Raw genomic sequence first — 20,816 nt, forward strand, 5'->3', positions numbered from 1 at the left:
GTCAGATTTACGTCTAGTATTCGACCCTTTACGGCTTTATTGGTTCATCCAGAAGCCTCCTATACGGCGATGTTCCTCCTAGAGGTCTACAAGTAAACATCGCCTTCATACGTCTATTCAGGCGCTTAGTATCCTAGCGGTACCTTAAGCGCTTACGCACTCGTGTGGCTCCGCGTTCATCGCATAGGGCCACGTTCTGCTTACGTAGCCGTCCCGCATTACCGTGGGACATGGACTGCACAGTAGTTACGAATACGGTAGTGACTTCACACGCTCCTGTCATATATATACAGTCGCTACCATGAATATCATCTAAGTCTTCTCTCTCCACCGAACGACTACCATCGTCAGCTATCAGCCTAACCCGCTACTACTCAACCTTCAACACTAACTGCCCGGTGAGTCTGCGCTTTCATAGACATCCTAGCTATACTCGCGTCAGTCCTTTGTCACCAGAGTCCTCTGGTTCTCAAACCCATACAGCTTCATGTTCTCATCATAGACCAGCTCCCTGAGCTTGAGCTCCCCAGCCCAATTCCCCATATCTCTGAATACCTCAGCCCATTTCTCAGCCACCTGAATAGAGAGGCCAGCCTTGTCCACATGCTGCATGTGCACATACAACATCCTCTTGAGTGACAGCGCATCCTGAGTTCTGCGGCTTCTGCCCCCTGAAGGAACAGCCAGCACCAGAATCTGCGCCACCTCAGCCTGCAGGACAGCCTTGTTCTCCACCTTGTCAGAGAGCCACTGGTGGATGAGAGGGTGGATGTCATAGGACCCATGGGAGGAGTGGACGAGGGAGCACTCGAGCAGCTCCTTGACCACATCATAGAACTTCAACATGTCCCACTGGCCATGACCATCCAAGAAGCCTTCAAGGAAGGGCAGCCTCTGATTCTCGGGCCACTCTGAGCTGTCATATGCAGCCCTGAAAATCTCCTGCTGGATGCCGCTGTGGTGCATGAATGCACAGTGCTGCAGGAGGTTGACAGCATTCTCAGTCAACCTGGCAATGCTGATCTCCCATGTTGTGTAGGCATTGAACTGGTAGTCATCTGCCCACTGAACAGGTTTAATCTTCAGAAGCTGCATCTTTTGGTTCTTCAGCAGAATGAGATAATTCTGGATGGGGCAGTCATGGAAGCAGATGTATGCTCCAGCTTAAGCAATAGCCAGAGCAAAACATCCCAGTTCCTATTGATCACGTAATTATTAGCATAATCGAATGATGTATCCAGCAGAGCGAATTCACCTCCACAAGCTGGCTTGCCATCCCCTGCAAGATATCTCTGACACTCATCTCGGGATCTTGCTTGCAGAGCAACTGCAGCAGGAGATCAATAGCCTCATCCTTCTTCATCTTGTACACATGGTATGCAGACTGTGAACCGGCTCCGAGCTGCTGCACTGATTTATTCCTGGTAGTGATCAAGATGTTCCCATGGGTGCACTTGGGCATATAGGCACTCAGATTAAACGAGGGATCATCCGCGTTATCAAAGAACAGCAGCCAGTTCGACCTCTGGGTAGCCAGCCACCCCAGTGCATCCGAGTGGGATTTCCCCGCCCCCTTGGTCACAGCCAGAGCACCCAGATCGGCCTCAATGGTCTGCACATTGGATGCATCCACCAGAATCAGGTCCGTGAACATCTGTCCACCTGCACTCCTGCACTCGTCCACAAACTTGCAGGCGATCTGGGTCTTTCCCGCACCCCCGGGACCATGCAGCACGAATATGTGCTGGGTCCTTGCACTCTTCTTCTGCGAGAAGTAGGCCCGCAATAGGGACAACGCGTCCGACCTCCCAGTAAAGGTGCTGATGGGAGGAGGCACGGCCTTGGCAGGCTTGCCCACTATCCCGCCTGCCTGAGGCGCGGGGAGGCTGTTCACAGCAGCAATCGAAACACGCATCTGGGGCGCCAACAGCGCCACCACAGCCGCGTCAACACGGCGATCTACATCCAACACCTTCAAATACTGCGCAGTATGCGCCGGCACCGCGCTCGGGCTGGCGTCCCAGGCCGCCCACGACATCCCCTGCATCCCCTGGGAGACGTTGAACCGGAAATACACATCCGGGTAGTTACTAAACAGAGCAGCGAGCTCCTCGGACACGCGCTCCGAGTCGAGCGCGGTGCCCTGGATCGCCTTGAAGATTTCAGACGCCGGCGTGCGCCCGAACGCGAACGCGGACGACGCGCCGCCGGCGCCGCCGTCCTGGGACAGCGCGATGGTCGGGAGGTGGCCCGTGCCGAGGCTGACGACGACGCCGAGGCTGCCGTTCGGGAAGACGACCTCGGCCTCGCGGAGGAGGACCTGGGACGGGTTGGTGAGCCCAATGCCGCCGTCGACGTAGCGCTGGGTGACGCCGCCGTCGGAGATGTTGACGGGCTTGAAGTAGCCTGGCATGGCGAGCGCGGCGCGGGCGGCCTCCCAGACGAGGCAGTCGGGGCTGCGGTGCTTGGAGGTCATGTAGGTGCGGAGGAGCGCAGGCTTTTCGGCGTTCATGTTCTCGGCGAGACGAGAGCAGATGAAGCTGGATGGAGAGAGCGTTGGTCAGTGCTTGCGAACACGGTGTGGAAGGACGGCGGCGAGCAAAGCCGAAGACGATATGGAAGGAAGAACGACGAGACAGAATAGATCATACGTACACCTTGCACGCATTCACGTCAGAAGCGTCCTCCATCATGCGAGCGTCCCTGATACCGAGCTTCTTCATGCAGAGCTCCTGGATGAACTTGATGAATGCCTCGGACCTCGAAGCCTCGTCGCTGCCGGTGGGCTTCTTCGCGCCGACGAACACGCGGTGGTTGAGGTCGTCGTAGGCCTTGATTGCCTCATCGATTGGCATGCGGAGGCGGCCCAGGAGGAGGGCGGTAAGCCTACGAGGCAAGAGGAGGTCATCAGTCACGGTGGATGCGATCATAAGACGATGAAGAGAGATGGAAGGTGAGATGGAAGGCAGTGGAGGATTAGGATCGTGAGGCTTACCCGCCAGTGCCAGTGCCGCCGATCATGTCAAAGTAAGTATGCGGCTCGGGAGTGGTGGGCAGGTTGTCCTTCGCCTGGATGCGCTGCATGATCTCGCGAAGGATGAGCAGAGGAGACATTCCCCTGGGACCGCCCCCGCCATCTAGAGCAGTATCACGATAAGAACGACTGCGCCGTATCGTTGAGAGAGGTACTCACCGATAGACAGAAGGCGGAGGGCTTTGATGTCGTCGTCAGGCATGTTGTATTTACTGTATGTTAGTCAAAAAGACGAGCGGAAGACTTTTGGTATGCTGGTTAATCACTAGACTTTATGTCTGGAAATTGAGATGGTGGAGGTTCGAGTTCAAGATGGGATCGATAGGAACGTTTGCAGTGCCATGAGGCAGATCCAAAAGGGTCCTGCCTACTCGCTCTGGCGCCCATTCTCAGCCTGCTGCAGCTGGTTGCGTTGGCTTTGAGGATCGTTTTCCGGTCGATTGCCCCTCGGAATGCTCGGTACATCGCACGCGAGAATATACGTTAAAGCGTTGAATGAGTATGAGGGCCACGATGAAAGGCCTGAAGGTGAAAAGAGAGATGGTCAGTTTCCCATAATAATGAGAGCCAAAGGACGTCGACGCGTCCCGAGTCTTCCAGACGCGACTCCTCGTAAGCAATCGCAGACGCGTCTCGCTTCCTCCACCCGTCCCTACCTGTCCTTACACTCAAGAGTAATCGCAATGGACGACGAAGACTTCTTCACCTCCCTCGGCCGCGGCTCCTCATCCACCTCCAACGCCCGTGGCCGTGGCGGCGGCACCACCACTAACTCCTTCCAAGACCGCCTCCGCCGCGCATCGCGCCACGATCCCGACGGCCTGCCCGCAGCCGGCCCATCATCCCGAGACGCAGACGGCGACGTGCGCATCCGCGATGCCGGTGCCGACCACGTCAACGGACTCGGGCGGGGCCACGCCGCCGAAGACGGAGGCGACGATGATGAGGAGCTGCCCGACTTCCTGCGCGAGGACGTCTCGGAGACGCCGCTGCAGCAGCTCGTGCGCCATTGGATGAACGAGCGGCACGCGCCGGACATACTGCCCGTCCAAGAGGCCCTTCTCAGCGAGCTGCTGGATCATATTAGGCGTCAGGTGGGTAAGTCATCTCGCTTAGGCTTTCCTTATGCATCCACATCCTGCTCCTTTCATGTCTCTCGCGAGATATCGTGTCGTGTCAAAACACAAGCTGACTGTTACTCGAACTATGCAGAGTGAAACGGTACAGCTCCTGCGCGGTGACCCCAGCAGCTCAGAAGACGAACACTTCCGGATCATGCTCGTCCAAACAGAAGTCGAACGCGTCAAGTTCGTCGTGAGATCGTACCTCCGCACGCGTTTGTTCAAGGTGAGCTTGAGCTCACTTTTCTCCCTTCCACTCTGCTGTGCACCTCTCCCTTCTCCTACTTTCCCTTCTTCTGCAGACGCTAGTCTAGTCTGACACCGCCGATGTGTAGATCGAGAAGTACGCGCGGCACATCATGACGCAGCCCGAAATGCAGGAGAAGCTGCTGGAGAACGAGGTCGAGCACGCGAGACGGTACACCCGAACCTCGCAATGAGCTCTGACGCACTGATAGGGACGCTGCCAACAGATACGCAAACCTAACCGACCAGCACTTCTACCACGCCGTTCTGCAGAGTCTGCCCGACAGCCAGCAGACATTGGATGACGCACCGCCGTTCGTCCCACCGATGGGTAAGTCCCTTAATATCATCATCTACTAGTTTGCTGGCAACCTCGCTTACATTGACAATTTGTGTGCAGTCGCCGAGCCAGACAGGTCTCGACCAGTGTTTGTGCATGCAAGAGAAGACTGTCCTCGAATAACGCTTCCAGAGTAAGCTGCCCTTGCTTTGCTGTCTTGCCCCTATCTGACTGAGTCCTCTCAGCGGGACCCCACACGAGATGAAGAAAGGCCACATCTCGCTAACCCCCTACGCCGTCGTTGACCAGCTAGTTGCTCGTGGAGAGGCTGAGCTAGTGTAGCCGTACGGATCGACACCTTACATCACATATACCCAATGTCCGATGCGTAAAACATGTATCATGAAACCCAAATCAAATGCATGAACGTGTATAATAACGTCCCACATGTGCGAGAACGAACAAAGACGTGCAGGATAACTTAGATAGCACACCAAGCGTACATTAGCAGACAGGTCATGTCGTCATAAAGCTACAAAACTACCTTGTCAAAGTCCATCGTCCATCATCCACCCCCTCATCGCGGGGGCATATACGGCTTATCCTCCCCATCCGCTTCCACATACCGCATGCGCCTACCGCCTCTCCCACCGCCTCGCGGGCGCTCAACGTCCATGGGACTGTCCTCCTCCTCCCTCTCCGGCTCGCTCCGCACCCCGCCTTCCTCGCCCGTATCCGCGCCGTCGCCGTCGCCCTCTCCATCGCCCTCCCCGTCACCCTCTCCGTCACCTTCACCTTCACCTTCGTCCTCTTCCTCGTCCTTGTCCACCTTTCGCCGCCGCCGCCGCCCGCCCGGCGCACCGCCCTCTGCGCCGTTGCGCTTGTTCCGACGCTTCTTCTTCGCCTCGGCCTCGGCGAGGAGGTCGATGGTTCCCCCCGCCGACGGATCCGGCACGGCCTCGACGATCTCCTTGAGGAAGTCGAGCATCTCGGTCGTTTCGACTGCGTGTTTTCTGCGTAGACGTATCAGGGGATGTAGAAGAGGAATATGATCGTCAGCCAAGTAATCAAGGGAGAGGTACGACGTCAAGTCAATGTAGAAGAATGATGCGGGGTGGATGAGAGGTGGATAACGAATGCGGGGATAGAAGAGATATGTGATGATGAGTTTGAGGACGAGAGGGAAACACATAGAATAGGAGCAAACGGCACACGCACAGATGATACGCCTCCACCCGCTTCGCCCCGCGCTCCAACGTGACTTTACTCGACTCATCGACAATCATGGCAAGAAAAAGCTCGAGCGCTTTTGCTGTACACACAGCGTTCCCCCGTCCGCCGCGGCGTTTCGCGTTCCCGAAGCAGAGTACAGCGCAACAGCGTGCCGTATCGACGAATCCAGGATCAAGGAGTGAAGCAGCCAGAGGTTCCACAAGCGGGCAGCGGTACAGGCCCAGCAGTAATGCACGAAGACGAAACATGAGCCCACGGACGCCCACAATGCGCACGAGGGACTCACAGATAACGACCGGCGTCGCCTGCGCGACCTTGCCCACCTCCTCGTCCTTCTGCATGATCTTCTTGATGCGCGCCTATTTTCCCGAGGACACGTTCATGGGTTGGGTGAACAAGTCAAGACAGAACAAAGATGCATAACGCGGGTCAGAATATGAGCGCCCCGCACAAGCGCAGCAGCCACGTACGACAGGGAACTTGGTCTGCTTGTTCTTGTTCTTCATCTTCGTTTCAGCCCTCTGACTGAGCGCAACAGAGTGTGAGCGAGGAGAGAGGAGAAGGGGGAGGGAAAGAGGGGATGCTCGCGGAAGGGGGAGGATGGCGGCTAGTTATATGCGCACACAATGGCGACTCACATCTATGGCAGATAGCGATCACGTGCATCCATATCAACACCGCTTTCCAGCTCGCCGACCCTGAGAATCCGTATATCACAACCAGCCTGAAAAATCTCCTACGTATGCAACAACGGTTTTGTTGGCGGGAAGGTAGCAAATCATTTGATTGCAGCAAACTCTCTACACCGTAGACCATCAAATTAATCCAAAGGAAACACTAATGTACTTTTCAGATGTCCATGCTCATCGTTCCCTATTCTAAGCCATGACACTGGCGAGCAATGCCATACGAATCTGAAATCGTCATGAGAAAACGAACTCCAAATCAAAAAGTCTCAGCTACTCACGAAAAGTCCATAACGCATCTGCCGGAAGTAAACAGCGCGCCTCGAGTCGAAGTCGACCTCGGGATCGATTTCTACAAAAACAAACACGAAACCGAACATCAGTATCCAGTCCATCACCGCTACAAGGTAACGCACCATTAACCCTCGGCAGCGGGTGCATCACAATCATCTCCTCCTTCGCCCGCGCAAGCAGCGCATGGTCGACGCGGTACGAGTCCCGCACGCGCATCCACGCCTGCTCGCTCTCGAACCTCTCCTTCTGCACCCGCGTCACATACAGCACGTCCGTGTCGCCCAGCACCTCCTCGAGCGACTCCGTGATCGTCACGCTCACACCCGCCTTGCGCACCGCCGCGATCACGCTCGCGGGCATCGCGAGCGACGAGGGCGACACAAAGTTGAGCCGCACGCTGTAGTGGCACAGAAGCGTGACGAGCGAGTGCACGGTTCGCCCGTTCTTCAGGTCGCCAAGAAGCGTGATCGTCTTGCCGTTGACGGTTCCGAGTTCAGAACGGATAGTGTAGACATCAAGGAGAGCCTTTAACAGCTTCTCGTCAGCAATCTCATCCACGATACGAGCCTAGAGCCCCAAACTCACCTGCGTAGGATGCTCCCCAACCCCATCACCGCAGTTCAAAACCGGCACAGGCGAAAACTTCGCCGCATGCTGCGAGCTGCCCACATCCGGATGCCTGATCGCGATCGCGTCCGCATAGCACCCGACCGTGCGGATCGTGTCCGCGAGCGTCTCGCCCTTCTTGACGGACGACGTGTCCGCGGTGACCTGAATAACCTCCCCGCCGCAGCGCTTCATCGCCGCGTCGAACGACGCGCTCGTCCGCGTGGACGGCTCGTAGAAGAGCGTGCAGAGCACTTTCCCGCGCAGAATGTCCAGCGTTCCGTTGCGCTCGACCTGCAGCCGCATCTCGTGCGCAAGCGAGAAGAGGTCGTACATGTCCCGCTGCGTGAACTGCTTCACGGATAGAATGTGGCGGCGGTGGAAGGCCGGGTGCGGCGTGAGCGTCTGGAAGTTGCCAGGCTGTGGCATGAGCGTAGTGCTAGTCCCGAGCGTATGCTGGCTGGCGACGTCGGCAGACGGGCGATGGGACATAGGTGGCAGCGGTGATACGAATTCGGGCTTTGAGACCACCAGGGCAGGGGTCTGACGATCCGCCACGCCATGGCTGATGCTCGCACTCGAAATGTCCTTCGCCAGAGGCAAGGTCGACGACAGAGTACCGTCGAGGAAGAGTGTCTTGCCGTGGACGACAACACGGTGGACCGAGCCGGTGACAGTCTTGTCCAAAGGCGACCAGTTGGACGCTTTCCTAACGAGCCCATGCCGCCTGCCAACGACAACCTCGACGTGCGTGTTCGTCTGTTCCGGAAGCCCAAATATGCGAATCGGATTATCGTGCAGGCGGGCACGGATATCGTCGAGCGTCAAACGACCCTCAGTAACAGCGTTCAACAGCAGCGGCAGCGTCTCCTCGGCGCCAGACCACGCAGATGCAGACTCCCCAAGCTCGCTCGCAAGCCTGAACGGCGTCGCGCCAACAGAGAATGCATCGACAGCGTCCAGGTTCTTCCACAGCGTCTTCTGCACGGACGCCGACACCAGCGAGGACGACTCGGGGAACTGCTCCTTCGAGAAGAACAGCAGGAACACCGAGAGGTCGCACGTCACCTTGAGGTTCTTCGCCTTGCTGAGCGAGATCAGGAGCAGATCCTCCTCGCTCCGCACGTCCGTGATGTGCACCGTCCGATTGTGCAGGCTCGCGAGTAGCAGCACCGAGGCGAGGTCCGAGCCCTGTGCGTCCGCGACGATGAGTTTGTCCGACGGCCACGACGCGAAGTGCGCCGCAACGGTCGAGATCTTGGTCGGCGAGCCGGTGCCGCAGCGGAAGGGGATAAAGAGCGACTTGACGTCCGCGCGGATCTCCTCGTCGATCGAGTTCACGTTGTCGTCCGTCGCAGCAATACTCAGCGCGTAGTTGCAGTACGCATTCTGTGTCGCGATGTGCCGCACCTGTTCCAGCGTCTCGGCGTCCGTGATCGCCCCACTCACACCAACAGGGAGAACCAGCGACGCCGTAAAGCCCGCGCTGATAGACGCCGTCGTCGCGTCGCGCAAGGCAGCGGCAGCACCAGAGGGCGTGAGGTCGGGCACGAAGCTCGCGACATTGACGAGCCCAGGGAAAGTATGCGTGATGTGCGAGCTCTTCGAATCGATCGTCGACACGTCGAGCGGCAGCTTCCTCACGAGCGCCTCCGCGAGCATCTTGGCGTTCTTGACGTTCGTGATCAGCGGCACAGCAAAGTCGACGGCCATCCTCCGCGTCTTGTAGCCCTTGCTCGTGTAGCTCGCGGGGCGGCGGTAGTTGTTCTTCGATGGCAGGTTGATGTACATGTCGATGAGGTTGTTGGCCAGGTGCTGCGTGAGCGAGTACTCTGACTTCAACTTGTCGCCTCCGGTCTCGTCGAGCGACTCCAGGTACTGTTCAAAACCATCGTCAACATCCGCTCCTCGAAAAACCTATTAACAGGACACACCTTGCATGGAACATTATGCTCCGTCAAGAAGTCCGACGTCCCCGCCGTCGCAAAGATATTGTACCCCGCCGCAGCGAGTTTCTGCACAGACGGCAACAGCTCCAGCTTCTCCTTATAACTCCCAACCGAGAACAAAATATTCTTCTCGGGCGGCACAATCCCCGTCGAAATCAGCGCCTTGAGATACGCCTCATACTTGTCCTTCCCGAAACACGCCACCTCGCCCGTCGACGCCATCTCGACGCCCAGCACCGGGTCCGCGCCCGACAGCCGGCTGAAGCTGAACTGCGGTACCTTCACGCCTACGTAGTCCGCGGGCATCCCCGCATCGGGGTACGGCTCCACGGGGAGCCCGAGCATCACCTTGGTCGCCATCTCGATCGCGTCGATCCCGGTGACCTTGCTCACGAACGGGAACGAGCGCGCCGCGCGCAGGTTGCACTCGATCACCTTGATCTCGTTGTTCTTCGCGATGAACTGGATGTTGAACGGGCCCGTCACGTTCAGCGCGTTCCCGATCTTCGCCGTCGCCTCCTCGATCTGGCGCACCGTCGTCGGGTCGAGGTCCTGCGGCGGGTGGATGAGCGTCGCGTCGCCCGAGTGCACGCCCGCGTTCTCGACGTGCTCCGAGATAAAGTGCATGATCATCTTGCCGTCCTTGGCGACCGCGTCCATCTCGATCTCCTTCGCCTGCTCGATGTACTTGGTGATGACAACCGGATGCTCGCGCGACACGGCCGTCGCCTGGGTGAGGTAGTTCGAGAGGTCGTCGCGGGTGGACACGACGTTCATCGCGGCGCCCGAGAGGACATACGACGGCCGGACGAGCACAGGGTACCCGACCGCATTGCAGAACGTGTGCGCCTCCTCGAAGCTCGTCAGCTCCTTCCACTGCGGCTGGTCCACCCCGATCTCGTCAAGCAGACGCGAGAACTTGAACCTATTCTCCGCCGTATCGATCATCTCGGGCGACGTCCCGTAGATCTTGACGTTCTGGCGGAACAGCGGCAGCGCAATATTGTTCGGCGTCTGCCCGCCCATGGACAGGATAACACCGCGCGACCGCTCCGTGTCGTAGATATCGAGGATCGTCTCGAGACTGATGTTCTCAAAGTACAGCTTGTCCGCCTCGTCGTAGTCCGTGCTGACCGTCTCCGGGTTGTAGTTCACCATCACCGTCGGGAAGCCCTGCTCGCGCAGCGTGCGGATCGCGCGCACCGCGCACCAGTCGAACTCGACAGACGAGCCGATACGGTACACGCCCGAGCCAAGCACCATGACACCCCGGTCCTCGAAGTCGATATCGTGCTCGACGGCGTTATACGTCGTATAAAGGTAGTTGGTGAACGCCGGGAACTCAGCCGCGACAGTGTCGATCTGCTTGACGTACGGCGCGATACTGGCCTCCTGGCGCAGCCGACGCACAGCCAGCTCGGTGGAGCCAAGACAGGTGGCAATTAGCTTGTCGGAGAAACCAAGTTGCTTGGCGCTGCGAAGAAGGTCGGGACGAAGCGTAGAAATGTTCACATTCCTGCAAAACCGAGGCCGTCAGCACATACAACTCCACAAAAACATGCATAACACTCACAAAAGCTGCTTCTCCATCCTGTGCACATACTGCAGCTTCGTGAGGAACCACTTGTCGATGTTCGTCATCTGCCAGATCTTGTCGACGCTGTAGCCCCTATGGAACGCGCTCGCGATCGCAAAGATGCGCTTATCCGTCGGATTAACCAACTCCTCGTCAATATCCTCCACAAAGTCGTTCTGCACGCCTTCTCCATCAGCACCCCCGCAAACCTCAAACAACAAACAAAACGCTCGCCACTCACGTTCGAAAACCCAAGGAACGAATCATCAATCGCCCTAATCGCCTTCTGAATCGTCTCCTCGAAGCTCCTCCCGATGGCCATCACCTCGCCCACGGACTTCATGCTGCTGCTCAGCAGCCTCGACACGCGGCTGAACTTCTTCAGGTCCCACCGCGGGATCTTGACAACGCAGTAGTCGAGCGACGGCTCGAAGCACGCGGACGTCAGCTTCGTCACCGAGTTCTTGATCTCGTTCAGCGGGATACCGAGCCCGAGCTTCGCCGCGATGAACGCGAGCGGGTAGCCGGTCGCTTTCGAGGCGAGCGCGGAGGAGCGCGAGAGGCGGGCGTTGACCTAATTTTCGAGCATTGAGGGGACAACTTAGTCTCATCGCAGGGTGAAGTGAACGGAGAGCGCGTACCTCGATGATGCAGAACTCGCGCGACGTCGGGTTGAGCGCATACTGGATATTGCACTCGCCGACGACACCCAAGTGCCGAATAACATTAATCGCCGTCGTCCGCAGCATATTGTAGTCCGCATCCGACAGCGTCTGCGACGGCGCAACAACGATCGAGTCGCCCGTGTGGATGCCCAGCGGATCGAAGTTCTGCACAACATTGATAAGCGACAACGTCCCAGACGCATCGACAAGCGAAAAGAAAAGAGACCCACCTCCATGTTACAAACCGTGATACAATTATCCCTACAATCCCGCACAACCTCATACTCGATCTCCTTCCACCCCTTCATACTCTTCTCCACCAGCACCTGCGGGCTCGTCGCAAACGCCTTACTGCACAACGCCCTCAACTGCGCCTCGTCCTGCGCAAACCCCGATCCCAACCCGCCAAGCGCATACGCCGCGCGTACAATCACCGGGAACCCAATCGCGTTCGCCGCGCTCACAGCCTCGTCGGGCGTCGTCGCCGTCGCACTCTGCGCACACCGCTCCCCGATGCTCTCCATCGCCTGCGCAAACAGCTGCCTGTCCTCCGTCGTAATAATCGTCTCCACCGGCGTCCCGAGCACCTGCACGCCCATCCCCTCGAACTCGTCCCTCAGCTTAATCCCCACATTCAACGCCGTCTGCCCGCCAAACGTCACATATATCCCGTCCGGCTTCTCATACGCAATAATCTTGCGCACAAACTCGGGCGTCACCGGCAAAAAGTACACCTTGTCCGCGAGCCCCTTGGACGTCGCGATCGTCGCGATATTGGGGTTCACGAGGATCGTGTAGATGCCCTCCTCTTTGAGCGCCTTGATCGCCTGCGAGCCCGAGTAGTCGAACTCGCCCGCCTGCCCGATCGACAGCCCGCCAGAGCCGAGGATGAGCACCTTCTGCACCTTCGCTCGCGGCACCCGCTTGTCGTTGTCCTCCTTGCGCCCGCCCGGCAGCGTCAGCGGCGGCGCGTTGAGCGCGCCCACGGACGCGCAGTCCTCGACGCGCCGGATGAACACGTCGAACAGGAACTCGGTGTCCCGCGGACCGGGCGTCGACTCGGGGTGGAACTGCACGGAGAAGAACGGGCGGTCCTCGCAGTAGATCCCCTCGTTGCTCTCGTCGTTCGCGTTTCGGAACAGCTCCTTCCACCCTGCGGGTAGTGTGTCCGCGTCGACCTGGTACCCGTGGTTCTGACTCGTGATGTAGCACCGGCCCGAGAGCGCGTCCGTGCACGGAATGTTGTGCCCGCGGTTGCCGTACTTCATCTTGCTCGTCTTCGCGCCAGCCGCGAGTGCGAGGAGCTGGTGCCCGAGACAAATACCGAACACGGGCTTGTCGCCCTTCTCGAGAACTCCCCTGAGGCGATCGACGGTGGTCTTGATCGTCGACGGGTCACCCGGGCCGTTCGAGAGGAAGAGCCCGTCGTACGGCTCGGGGTCGCTGGTAAAGTCGTAGTCCCACGGGACGACCTTGAGTTCGACGCCGCGCTCGACGAAGCACCGGATCTGGTTGTACTTCATCCCGACGTCGACGGCGACCACCCTTAGTGGTCGCCCAGACGGGTGCTTCCGTGGGGTGCCCCGAGCCGCGTACACACGGGGCTTCTTGATCGACACGGCAGCGACGAGGTTGTCCTGGTTCGGATCGTGGAAGGGCACGACCGTGTAGTCCTCTCTCCACGAGGTAGACGCGGGCGGCGAGGGCGGGCGCGAGCCAGCCGGGGTCCTAGTCGCATCTAGGGACACCGTACGACTTCTGGCGTCGCTCTTGCGAGCCATGATGCGGGCAAGCATGGAGCCCTTTTCGCGGATCCTCTTGGTGAGTGCGCGGGTGTCGACGCCGAAGATGGCGGGGATGTCGTTTTCTTTGAGCCAGGCAGCGAGCGATGAGTCGGCGAGGAAGTGGGAATAGTCCTCGGTGTACGATCCGACGACGAGGGCGGCGACATGGATGCGCGAGGACTCGAAATTTTCAGGGAACACGTCCTCGGATTTGGGGCGAGTGGGTACACCGTAGTTGCCGATGAGTGGGTATGTGAGGACCAAGATCTGGCCCTCGTATGACGGATCCGTTAAGGACTCGGTGTATCCGACCATACCTGAAGGGGATGTAAACGGTGATCATTGTTTGAAGAGATGTCACGCGACATACCGGTCTGGAAGACGCATTCTCCTGCGACGCTCTTGCCTTCTGCACCAAAGCTGATACCCTCGAAGGAGGAACCATCGCTGAGCTCGAGAACGGCATTGTGAGTGGCAGGAGGAGAGTTGTCGTCTTTGATGGGGGTGAAGGTGGCGAGGGGAGCGGGGAGACCGTTTGGTCTGCCGTGGTTGCTGGCCAAGCGAGGAAAAGAGGGGCGTGTGATGACCGGAGCGGCCGATCCATTAGCGAACGACATGATCCTTGGATCTTTTTGAAGAAGAGAGTGGTATTGTTGTGTCTAAAAACTTACACTTCTTTCTTCTCCACCCAAAGGCGATTTCGGTGGAGAGGAAAGAAGAGAAGAAAAAGATTGCAAGAGGCCCTTGACAAAATCTTGCCCGCCTTCCTGTTTGGCCGAGTTTGTCAATCGATATATCTACCGCCAGCGCCTACTCCGCTACACGTGGCAGATCGATCTAATCTCGTCGCGTCGGTAGTCGGCCCCTGTCAACCCTAAAGTGATTGAGACGTCTGTCGGAATAAGATGTACACCATTGTACACCTTGCCAACAGCCGGGCAACAAGGCTGATCATCCTCATCTCACTCTACCTGCCTGGAAGACTTGAACTAAAAGCGGTCACACCCTCACAGTTTGCCTAGCCCCACGTTTCAAAGTAGCGCCAGCTGGCCATCAGCACATGTACATGCGAAGCACGGGCGGGAAGCCCAGCCTGCGAACCAGCAAAGCGAGACGCTTCTGTGCACAAGGGTACGGCAAGGCTAACCAATAGGTGCGATTCACAGCGCGCGCTAATGCTCAGCGCCCAGACCGTCGATGGGCGAACTCAACCTTGCAATACTCCATCGAAGAGGAATGTTCGTAATATCGCGAGGTAATGACGCAGTCAGGGTTACAATAACAGCATACAACAAAAGTACAATGACCTTCCGCATCCTAACAAGTCTCGTAATGATCATAACTTCTCATAAAACCGTCCAACGTGTTTCTGGGCTCCGGGATCTTCAAAGCTAATATCTATATAGAAGCCCATCCCGAAGCCCCCGATCAACAACTGCAACCTCGTGCCATCAGCACTCGCACTCGCCCAGCCTGCCCGGCGCCGAGAGAGCAGACTTACCAGCAACACAGCGTCCCCGAGATACATGCAAACAGGCCAACGAAGAAATTCGTTACAGCTAAGTACACCCATCCCCCGATCAGCGCTCCGTACTAGACCATATGGAAGACAGGGAAGGAAGGACGCACCAGCGACGATACACTCGAGGACGCCCGCGACCGCCGAGACAACGATGGCAAGCGCGTCCCCGATGCACGCAAATGTACCTGTAACGTACATCAATGGTCAGTCAGATTTCACTCGTCCGTGTTCAGAATCAACGTCAGCAAGAAGCCCAGCCCCAGCCGCACGCCAGGCGAGAAGAGGATCAGGAGACTTGGACGGTCGTCTGATAGGAACAGACAGAAGCCTGTTCACATACCCGCCAAACACGAGAATATAACGCTACGAACAGCAAACACCTGTCAGCGACAATCCCCTCTCGCAAGCGGAAATCGTAATAACGAGAGACTCACCCCATCGTCTACAGAGTACGCCAGGTACGTGTGGACTTGTTTCAAGTTGAGAGTAAGACGACAATGCACGCCTTTACTTATAGTACTCGTACCATGGGCACACCCAAATACGACGCTCTACCCTCACCTACCGGGACTTGGCCGGGACATGGGTTTCGCCCACGACGCAACGTGCACGGGAATGCCGTAGCCCGGCAATCGCGCTTATTCTGTTTGTCTGCGTATACCGGTACGAAGATCAATACAACGGGCTGGTGATGAACACTGAGTGCCGGCTCAGATCGTTCTCTGCGCAGCGACAACGTGTCGAACAGCTGCACGAAGAAGACTGACCGCTCGCATCAACCGGCTTCTGGCATTGATAAGCGAGTCAAACTCACCCGCGGAGTACTCAGCGTTGCGAAATCGAAGCTTGACATCTAACGTCATCCCAGCGGTTCCAACGGTAATCGAACGATCCAACGGATACCAACCGTCCCAATGGTAGTCCAACGCTCCAACGGCGATCCGACGCAAGAAAGATCAGTTGATAGGAACATTCATGCATTGAGTGGGTACTCAGGGGTATTAACACAGCAGCGTACAACAAATTACCGTACAGTCCTCCTTCCTCTCCTTCCGCATCATAAGAGCTTGAGTCCTCGCGATCGTAACTCGTGAACGCGCCCAACTGGTGACCTTCGCATCTAGGCTCCGGGATCTTGGCACTGTATGCACGTAGCACGTACGTACAGGCTCATCCCGGAGCCCCCGTTCACGGACAACTACAAAGCACATTCGCATTAGCATCATCGACTCCGAACTGCACTTCACAGAGAAAAGAACCCACCAACAACACAACGTCCCTGCAATACAATCAAATAGGCCAACGAAGAAGTCCGTTATAGCTAAGTGTGCCGTCCTTATCAATACCCCGAAACTGAAGGAACACGAGAACGAAACGCACCAGCCACGATGCACTCAATGCACCCCGCAATCGCCGACACCACAGCCATAATCGCCTCGCCAATGCACGCAAACGCACCTGTCACAACGGCGTCCGCTGGTGTCAGCTCTAGTCAAACTTCAAACGCCGCACGCCCGTGCACAGGCGCGTAACGTGAAGCAAGATGGGGGAAGATGGGAACACTTACCCGCTATACACGAGAATATGATCCTACAAACACCATTTCGCTATGTTAATCATCCGCTCTATGATCAAAGAGCATGTCCGACTGAACTTACCCCATCGCAGGCTGAGAGGGCACGCTGATAACCTATGTGCAAGGTTGAGCCAGTACACCGCAGGTCCGCCGATGTTACTATATATCCCCAACACACCCCGTAGTCGCATGACGCTACGCCAACGTCATGTGCGTGCAATGTGCGTGGGGTGCGGGTACCCTCACAAGGATCGAGCGCGATAAGTAAGTTCGACTCGCGGCGATAAGACACAAAACGCACTATATTATTGATAACGCTGCTGCGGGACTATATTTGCGCATCACATGGACTCGACGCATGTCCTTGGTATCAATGGTATGTCGCACGTTGCCTTGAGGCTTGAGGCGTGCAATTCTCTAGGGTGGGCGCCTTACTTGACCGTCCTTGGTTGTTTGAGAAGTAGATATTGTAGAAGTAGAAGTAGCCTGTGTATCGCGCATCAATATGCGGCATCGACAACTGCGACACGGACAGAGGGATATAACCAGTGATAAATGTCACCTGCATCATTTGGCTTTGATACCTTCTCACAACGCCATACTATAACTAGTAGGATCAGATGTAGGAGCTAAAGAAGCGCTCAGGTTGAGTGTTCGCATGCACCGGCTTCCTGCATCGGCAAGCGTGCTGCAATTCAGACCTACCCACGAAGTACTAAGAAGCAAGCTCTGAGGCACTAACGCTAACACCAATCACGCAAGGTCTAACGAGAGAAACCTCCATAGCATGATGAGGTATTCAGCGTGTCAACGTAATATAGCGTACAATAGAGTATATTCGCCTTCCACATCATAATCTTAATCATCCTCGAAATCGTGATTCGTAAACGCGTTCACCGCGCAAATTCGGTTCTGGGCTCCGGGATCTTGACTCTTTATCATTCATACAAGCTCATCCCGGAGCCCCCGCTTACGCGCAACTGCAAACCCACACATCAGCACCACTGCTCACCAAGTCGCACTCCGCAGACAGGGAAAAGGGACTCACCAACAACACAGTGTCCCCGTAATACAGTTGACAAGTCCCGCGAAGAACCCCGCGACCGCTACATACACACACAACCATCAGCGTTCCCATCGTCCCGAGAACTATGATGACAGGGAAAAGACATACCGGCAACGATACACTCAATACATCCCGCGATCGCCGCAACGACAGCCATAATCGCCTCGCCGATACATGCGAATATACCTGTAACACGCCGGAGTCAACGTCAACCAAAGTCCCGCACAAACCGAACGCCAGGCAATTGGAGAAGTGACAAGCGTCTAGCAGAAGGAGCGGTCACGTACCTGCTATACATGAAAATATGATCCTGAAAACGCACAATTCCTGTCAGTTATTGAACCTCACCTTGCAAAGTAACACACAGGACTCACCCCATCGCCGAACTTGAATATGATGATAGCTTATGTGCAAGGTGAGTCGATACTGCTCCCCGTTGTTCTTATACCATTGTTACCCCGGTATGACGTACGTGGGGTAGGAGTGCTCGCAAGCAATGGATGATGGACGCTTATATCGAGTATCCACTCATTGTCAGGAACAAGCCATGACGCGCGCAAAAATAGCGCTGCTGCGGACTTGATCACCACTTGAGCATGAGCTTGACGTATGTTCTTGCGTATGTTCCACTCTTCCTCATGAGGTGTGCGTTCTACCTTTGAAGTGCCAGTCAAATGAGCATGGAATGACACTGGGTGAATGTTTGCGTCATTTGAGCCCGGCGGTGCAGCGCCGAAGAGATGTCGGAAGAACCGGGACAGTCCTCCCGACTAATCACGATCATTGCAGCTCCTCAAACGAGCACCAGTATTGAAGCCAACGAGAACCAATCAAAAGTTAGGGTATAATGTGTTTCCCGATGAGATGTATTCCTCCTCCCTACTTTGCAGCGGAGAGAAAAAGAAAAGATTGGATGACATGAGAGAATGGATCACAACTCAATGCTAAGTATATAGGATAAGGGCGTGACGACGTGAAGACGGAAGGATTAACAAACAGAAAGGACACCAATAGAAGAGAACCTAAGCTTGATAAGAGCGAACGTGAGGGAAAGAAATGGCGTCCAAAGTGACAAGGATGTTTTGCATCTACTCTTCTTCGGGAGGGACCTCCTCCTCGTACTCGCCCTCCTCCTCGATGGTCGCATCCTGGTATTGCTGGTATTCGGCCACGAGATCCTGCATGTTGGACTCGGCTTCCGTGAACTGAACAGAACGATGAGCAACCGTCTGGACGTAGAGGGTGTAGTACAAACCTCCATCTCGTCCATACCCTCCTGGGTGTACCAATGAAGGAAGGCCTTGCGCTTGAACATGGCCGTGAACTGGTCGGAGACACGCTTGAAGAGCTCCTGGATGGCGGTCGAGTTACCCAAGAAGGTGACGGCCATCTTAACGCCACGAGGAGGAATGTCACACTGAGCGGAGAGGACGTTGTTGGGAATCCACTCGACGAAGTACGCAGAGTTCTTGTTCTGAACGTTCTGCATCTGCTCCTCAACCTCCTTCATCGAGACCTTGCCACGGAACACTGCAGCAACCTACAAAGACTCAGCGACAGTTCGACCATCATGATACGAAGGTGCTTACAGTGAGGTAGCGACCGTGCCTGGGGTCAGAAGCAGCCATCATGTTCTTGGCGTCGAACATCTGCTGAGTGAGCTCAGGGACGGTGACGGCACGGTATTGCTGGCTGCCACGAGCAGTGAGGGGAGCGAAACCGGTCATGAAGAAGTGGAGACGAGGGAAAGGAACTAACGACAGAACTTGTGAGAATGCAGGTGCTTCTCAAGAGAATATGAAACATACCCATGTTGACGGCGAGCTTACGAAGGTCAGAGTTAAGCTGACCAGGGAAACGCAAACAGGTAGTGATGCCGGACATGACAAAGGAGACGAGGTGATTGAGATCGCCGTAGGTGGGGGTAGAGAGCTTGAGGGTACGGAAGCAAATGTCGTAGAGGGCCTCGTTATCGATACAGAAGGTCTCATCGGAATTCTCAACCAGCTGGTGGACGGAGAGCGTCGCGTTGTAGGGTTCGACGACGGTGTCCGACACCTTGGGGGAGGGGACGACGGAGTACGTGCACATCATCCGGTCAGGGTACTCCTCGCGGATCTTCGAGATCAAGAGAGTACCCATACCGGCACCAGTACCACCACCGAGCGAGTGGGTGATCTGGAAGCCTATGGGTTTTAATTATCAGAAGGAGGCGAAATTTTGAAGAGCGGGAAAATAGGCGTACCCTGGAGACAGTCGGTACCCTCAGCCTCCTTGCGCACGACATCGAGGACAGCGTCGACCAACTCCGCACCCTCCGTGTAGTCTAGACGGATAAAAAAGACAAGGTCAGCGAAAAGTCCATCAAATGCCCAAATCAGGCGATGCGGGGGCGATCCAAACACGTTGCCGGGAAAATTTCCATAAACACGTTTACATCACGCGCGACGATCGCGTACTAAGGGGCGATAGATCTAGATGAAAAGAGAAAGGAATGGGATACTCACGTCCTTTGGCCCAGTTGTTACCAGCACCACTCTGCCCAAAGACGAAGTTGTCGGGACGGAAGAGACCACCAAGGGGACCAGAGCGGACGGAGTCCATGGTACCCGGCTCGAGATCGACCAAGACGGCGCGGGGAACGTACTTGTTTGAGCCAACCTCGTTGTAGTATACCGAGATACGCTCCAACTGCATGTCGTTGGTGCCCTTGTAGAGACCATCCTTCTCGATACCATGCTCGTCAGACACGACCTCCCAGAACTTGGCGCCTAAAAAGTGGATGGTTGAGGATTCAACGGATTGGGAATGCGAACACGTCGAAGCGTACCAATCTGGTTACCGCACTGTTGAAGCGATCAAAATACGGGCTCAGTGAGGTGTCGACGTTGGAAAGGAAGATATATGCATACCTGGCCGGTCTGGAGATGAACGATTTCACGCATGCTGCAAGAGAGCGTCAGAAAACGCGAACCCCAAAAAGTCGTAACCAGAGCGCGAAAAAGTGGAGCCCGCGCGCGTCGATGGATCGAGTGGCAGGAAACGCGCGGGGTCTGAGGATGTAGGGATGAAGGGAACAAGCGACACGTACATAGAGAGTTGAGGGAGAGAGCAGTTGAAGAAAGCCGGTCAGTGACACGAAGGTTGGTGCAGGCAAAAACGAGGACTTGGAAATCGG

General features: G+C 56.3%; 7 protein-coding genes across 7 annotated transcripts; 2 read left to right on the forward strand and 5 right to left on the reverse strand.

The window, feature by feature from the left end:
- Positions 1 to 438: 438 nt before the first annotated feature.
- On the reverse strand, positions 439 to 1,095 carry CONPUDRAFT_157075 (uncharacterized protein; the record flags this gene model as incomplete). The annotated part of the gene is made up of 1 exon (XM_007774010.1): positions 439 to 1,095. The coding sequence occupies one exon, from the start codon at positions 1,093 to 1,095 to the stop codon at positions 439 to 441; it is 657 nt and encodes a 218-aa protein (XP_007772200.1).
- Positions 1,096 to 1,164: 69 nt separating this feature from the next.
- On the reverse strand, positions 1,165 to 3,236 carry CONPUDRAFT_167897 (FabD lysophospholipase-like protein; the record flags this gene model as incomplete). The annotated part of the gene is made up of 5 exons (XM_007774011.1): positions 1,165 to 1,197; positions 1,256 to 2,540; positions 2,656 to 2,886; positions 2,996 to 3,137; positions 3,194 to 3,236. The coding sequence occupies 5 exons, from the start codon at positions 3,234 to 3,236 to the stop codon at positions 1,165 to 1,167; spliced, it is 1,734 nt and encodes a 577-aa protein (XP_007772201.1).
- Positions 3,237 to 3,666: 430 nt separating this feature from the next.
- On the forward strand, positions 3,667 to 5,050 carry CONPUDRAFT_109177 (Sld5-domain-containing protein). Its single transcript, XM_007774012.1, has 6 exons — positions 3,667 to 4,128; positions 4,247 to 4,381; positions 4,491 to 4,573; positions 4,629 to 4,732; positions 4,802 to 4,874; positions 4,927 to 5,050. The coding sequence occupies exons 1-6, from the start codon at positions 3,718 to 3,720 to the stop codon at positions 5,021 to 5,023; spliced, it is 903 nt and encodes a 300-aa protein (XP_007772202.1). The 5' UTR covers positions 3,667 to 3,717; the 3' UTR covers positions 5,024 to 5,050.
- An 82-nt stretch (positions 5,051 to 5,132) lies between these two features.
- On the reverse strand, positions 5,133 to 6,496 carry CONPUDRAFT_84191 (histone-fold-containing protein). The gene is made up of 4 exons (XM_007774013.1): positions 6,385 to 6,496; positions 6,201 to 6,273; positions 5,900 to 5,993; positions 5,133 to 5,694 (listed from the first exon to the last, which is right to left on the reverse strand). The coding sequence occupies exons 1-4, from the start codon at positions 6,418 to 6,420 to the stop codon at positions 5,259 to 5,261; spliced, it is 639 nt and encodes a 212-aa protein (XP_007772203.1). The 5' UTR covers positions 6,421 to 6,496; the 3' UTR covers positions 5,133 to 5,258.
- A 182-nt stretch (positions 6,497 to 6,678) lies between these two features.
- On the reverse strand, positions 6,679 to 14,153 carry CONPUDRAFT_109182 (carbamoyl-phosphate synth). The gene is made up of 10 exons (XM_007774014.1): positions 13,845 to 14,153; positions 11,921 to 13,791; positions 11,667 to 11,855; positions 11,267 to 11,599; positions 11,023 to 11,201; positions 9,435 to 10,965; positions 7,480 to 9,378; positions 7,017 to 7,419; positions 6,882 to 6,952; positions 6,679 to 6,828 (listed from the first exon to the last, which is right to left on the reverse strand). The coding sequence occupies exons 1-10, from the start codon at positions 14,089 to 14,091 to the stop codon at positions 6,793 to 6,795; spliced, it is 6,759 nt and encodes a 2,252-aa protein (XP_007772204.1). The 5' UTR covers positions 14,092 to 14,153; the 3' UTR covers positions 6,679 to 6,792.
- A 2,348-nt stretch (positions 14,154 to 16,501) lies between these two features.
- Positions 16,502 to 16,986, forward strand: CONPUDRAFT_84193 (uncharacterized protein). The gene is made up of 2 exons (XM_007774015.1): positions 16,502 to 16,607; positions 16,665 to 16,986. Coding segments are annotated over exons 1-2 (174 nt in total). The 5' UTR covers positions 16,502 to 16,605; the 3' UTR covers positions 16,837 to 16,986.
- Positions 16,987 to 18,478: 1,492 nt separating this feature from the next.
- On the reverse strand, positions 18,479 to 20,782 carry CONPUDRAFT_84194 (beta-tubulin 1). Its single transcript, XM_007774016.1, has 9 exons — positions 20,730 to 20,782; positions 20,551 to 20,584; positions 20,469 to 20,484; positions 20,146 to 20,409; positions 19,884 to 19,964; positions 19,447 to 19,824; positions 19,228 to 19,391; positions 18,894 to 19,178; positions 18,479 to 18,843 (listed from the first exon to the last, which is right to left on the reverse strand). The coding sequence occupies exons 2-9, from the start codon at positions 20,581 to 20,583 to the stop codon at positions 18,727 to 18,729; spliced, it is 1,338 nt and encodes a 445-aa protein (XP_007772206.1). The 5' UTR covers position 20,584; positions 20,730 to 20,782; the 3' UTR covers positions 18,479 to 18,726.
- Between the last annotated feature and the right edge of the window lie 34 nt (positions 20,783 to 20,816).

The sequence above is a fragment of the Coniophora puteana genome (assembly GCF_000271625.1).
Source record: "Coniophora puteana RWD-64-598 SS2 unplaced genomic scaffold CONPUscaffold_11, whole genome shotgun sequence".
In the NCBI taxonomy this organism is placed as follows: domain Eukaryota; kingdom Fungi; phylum Basidiomycota; class Agaricomycetes; order Boletales; family Coniophoraceae; genus Coniophora; species Coniophora puteana.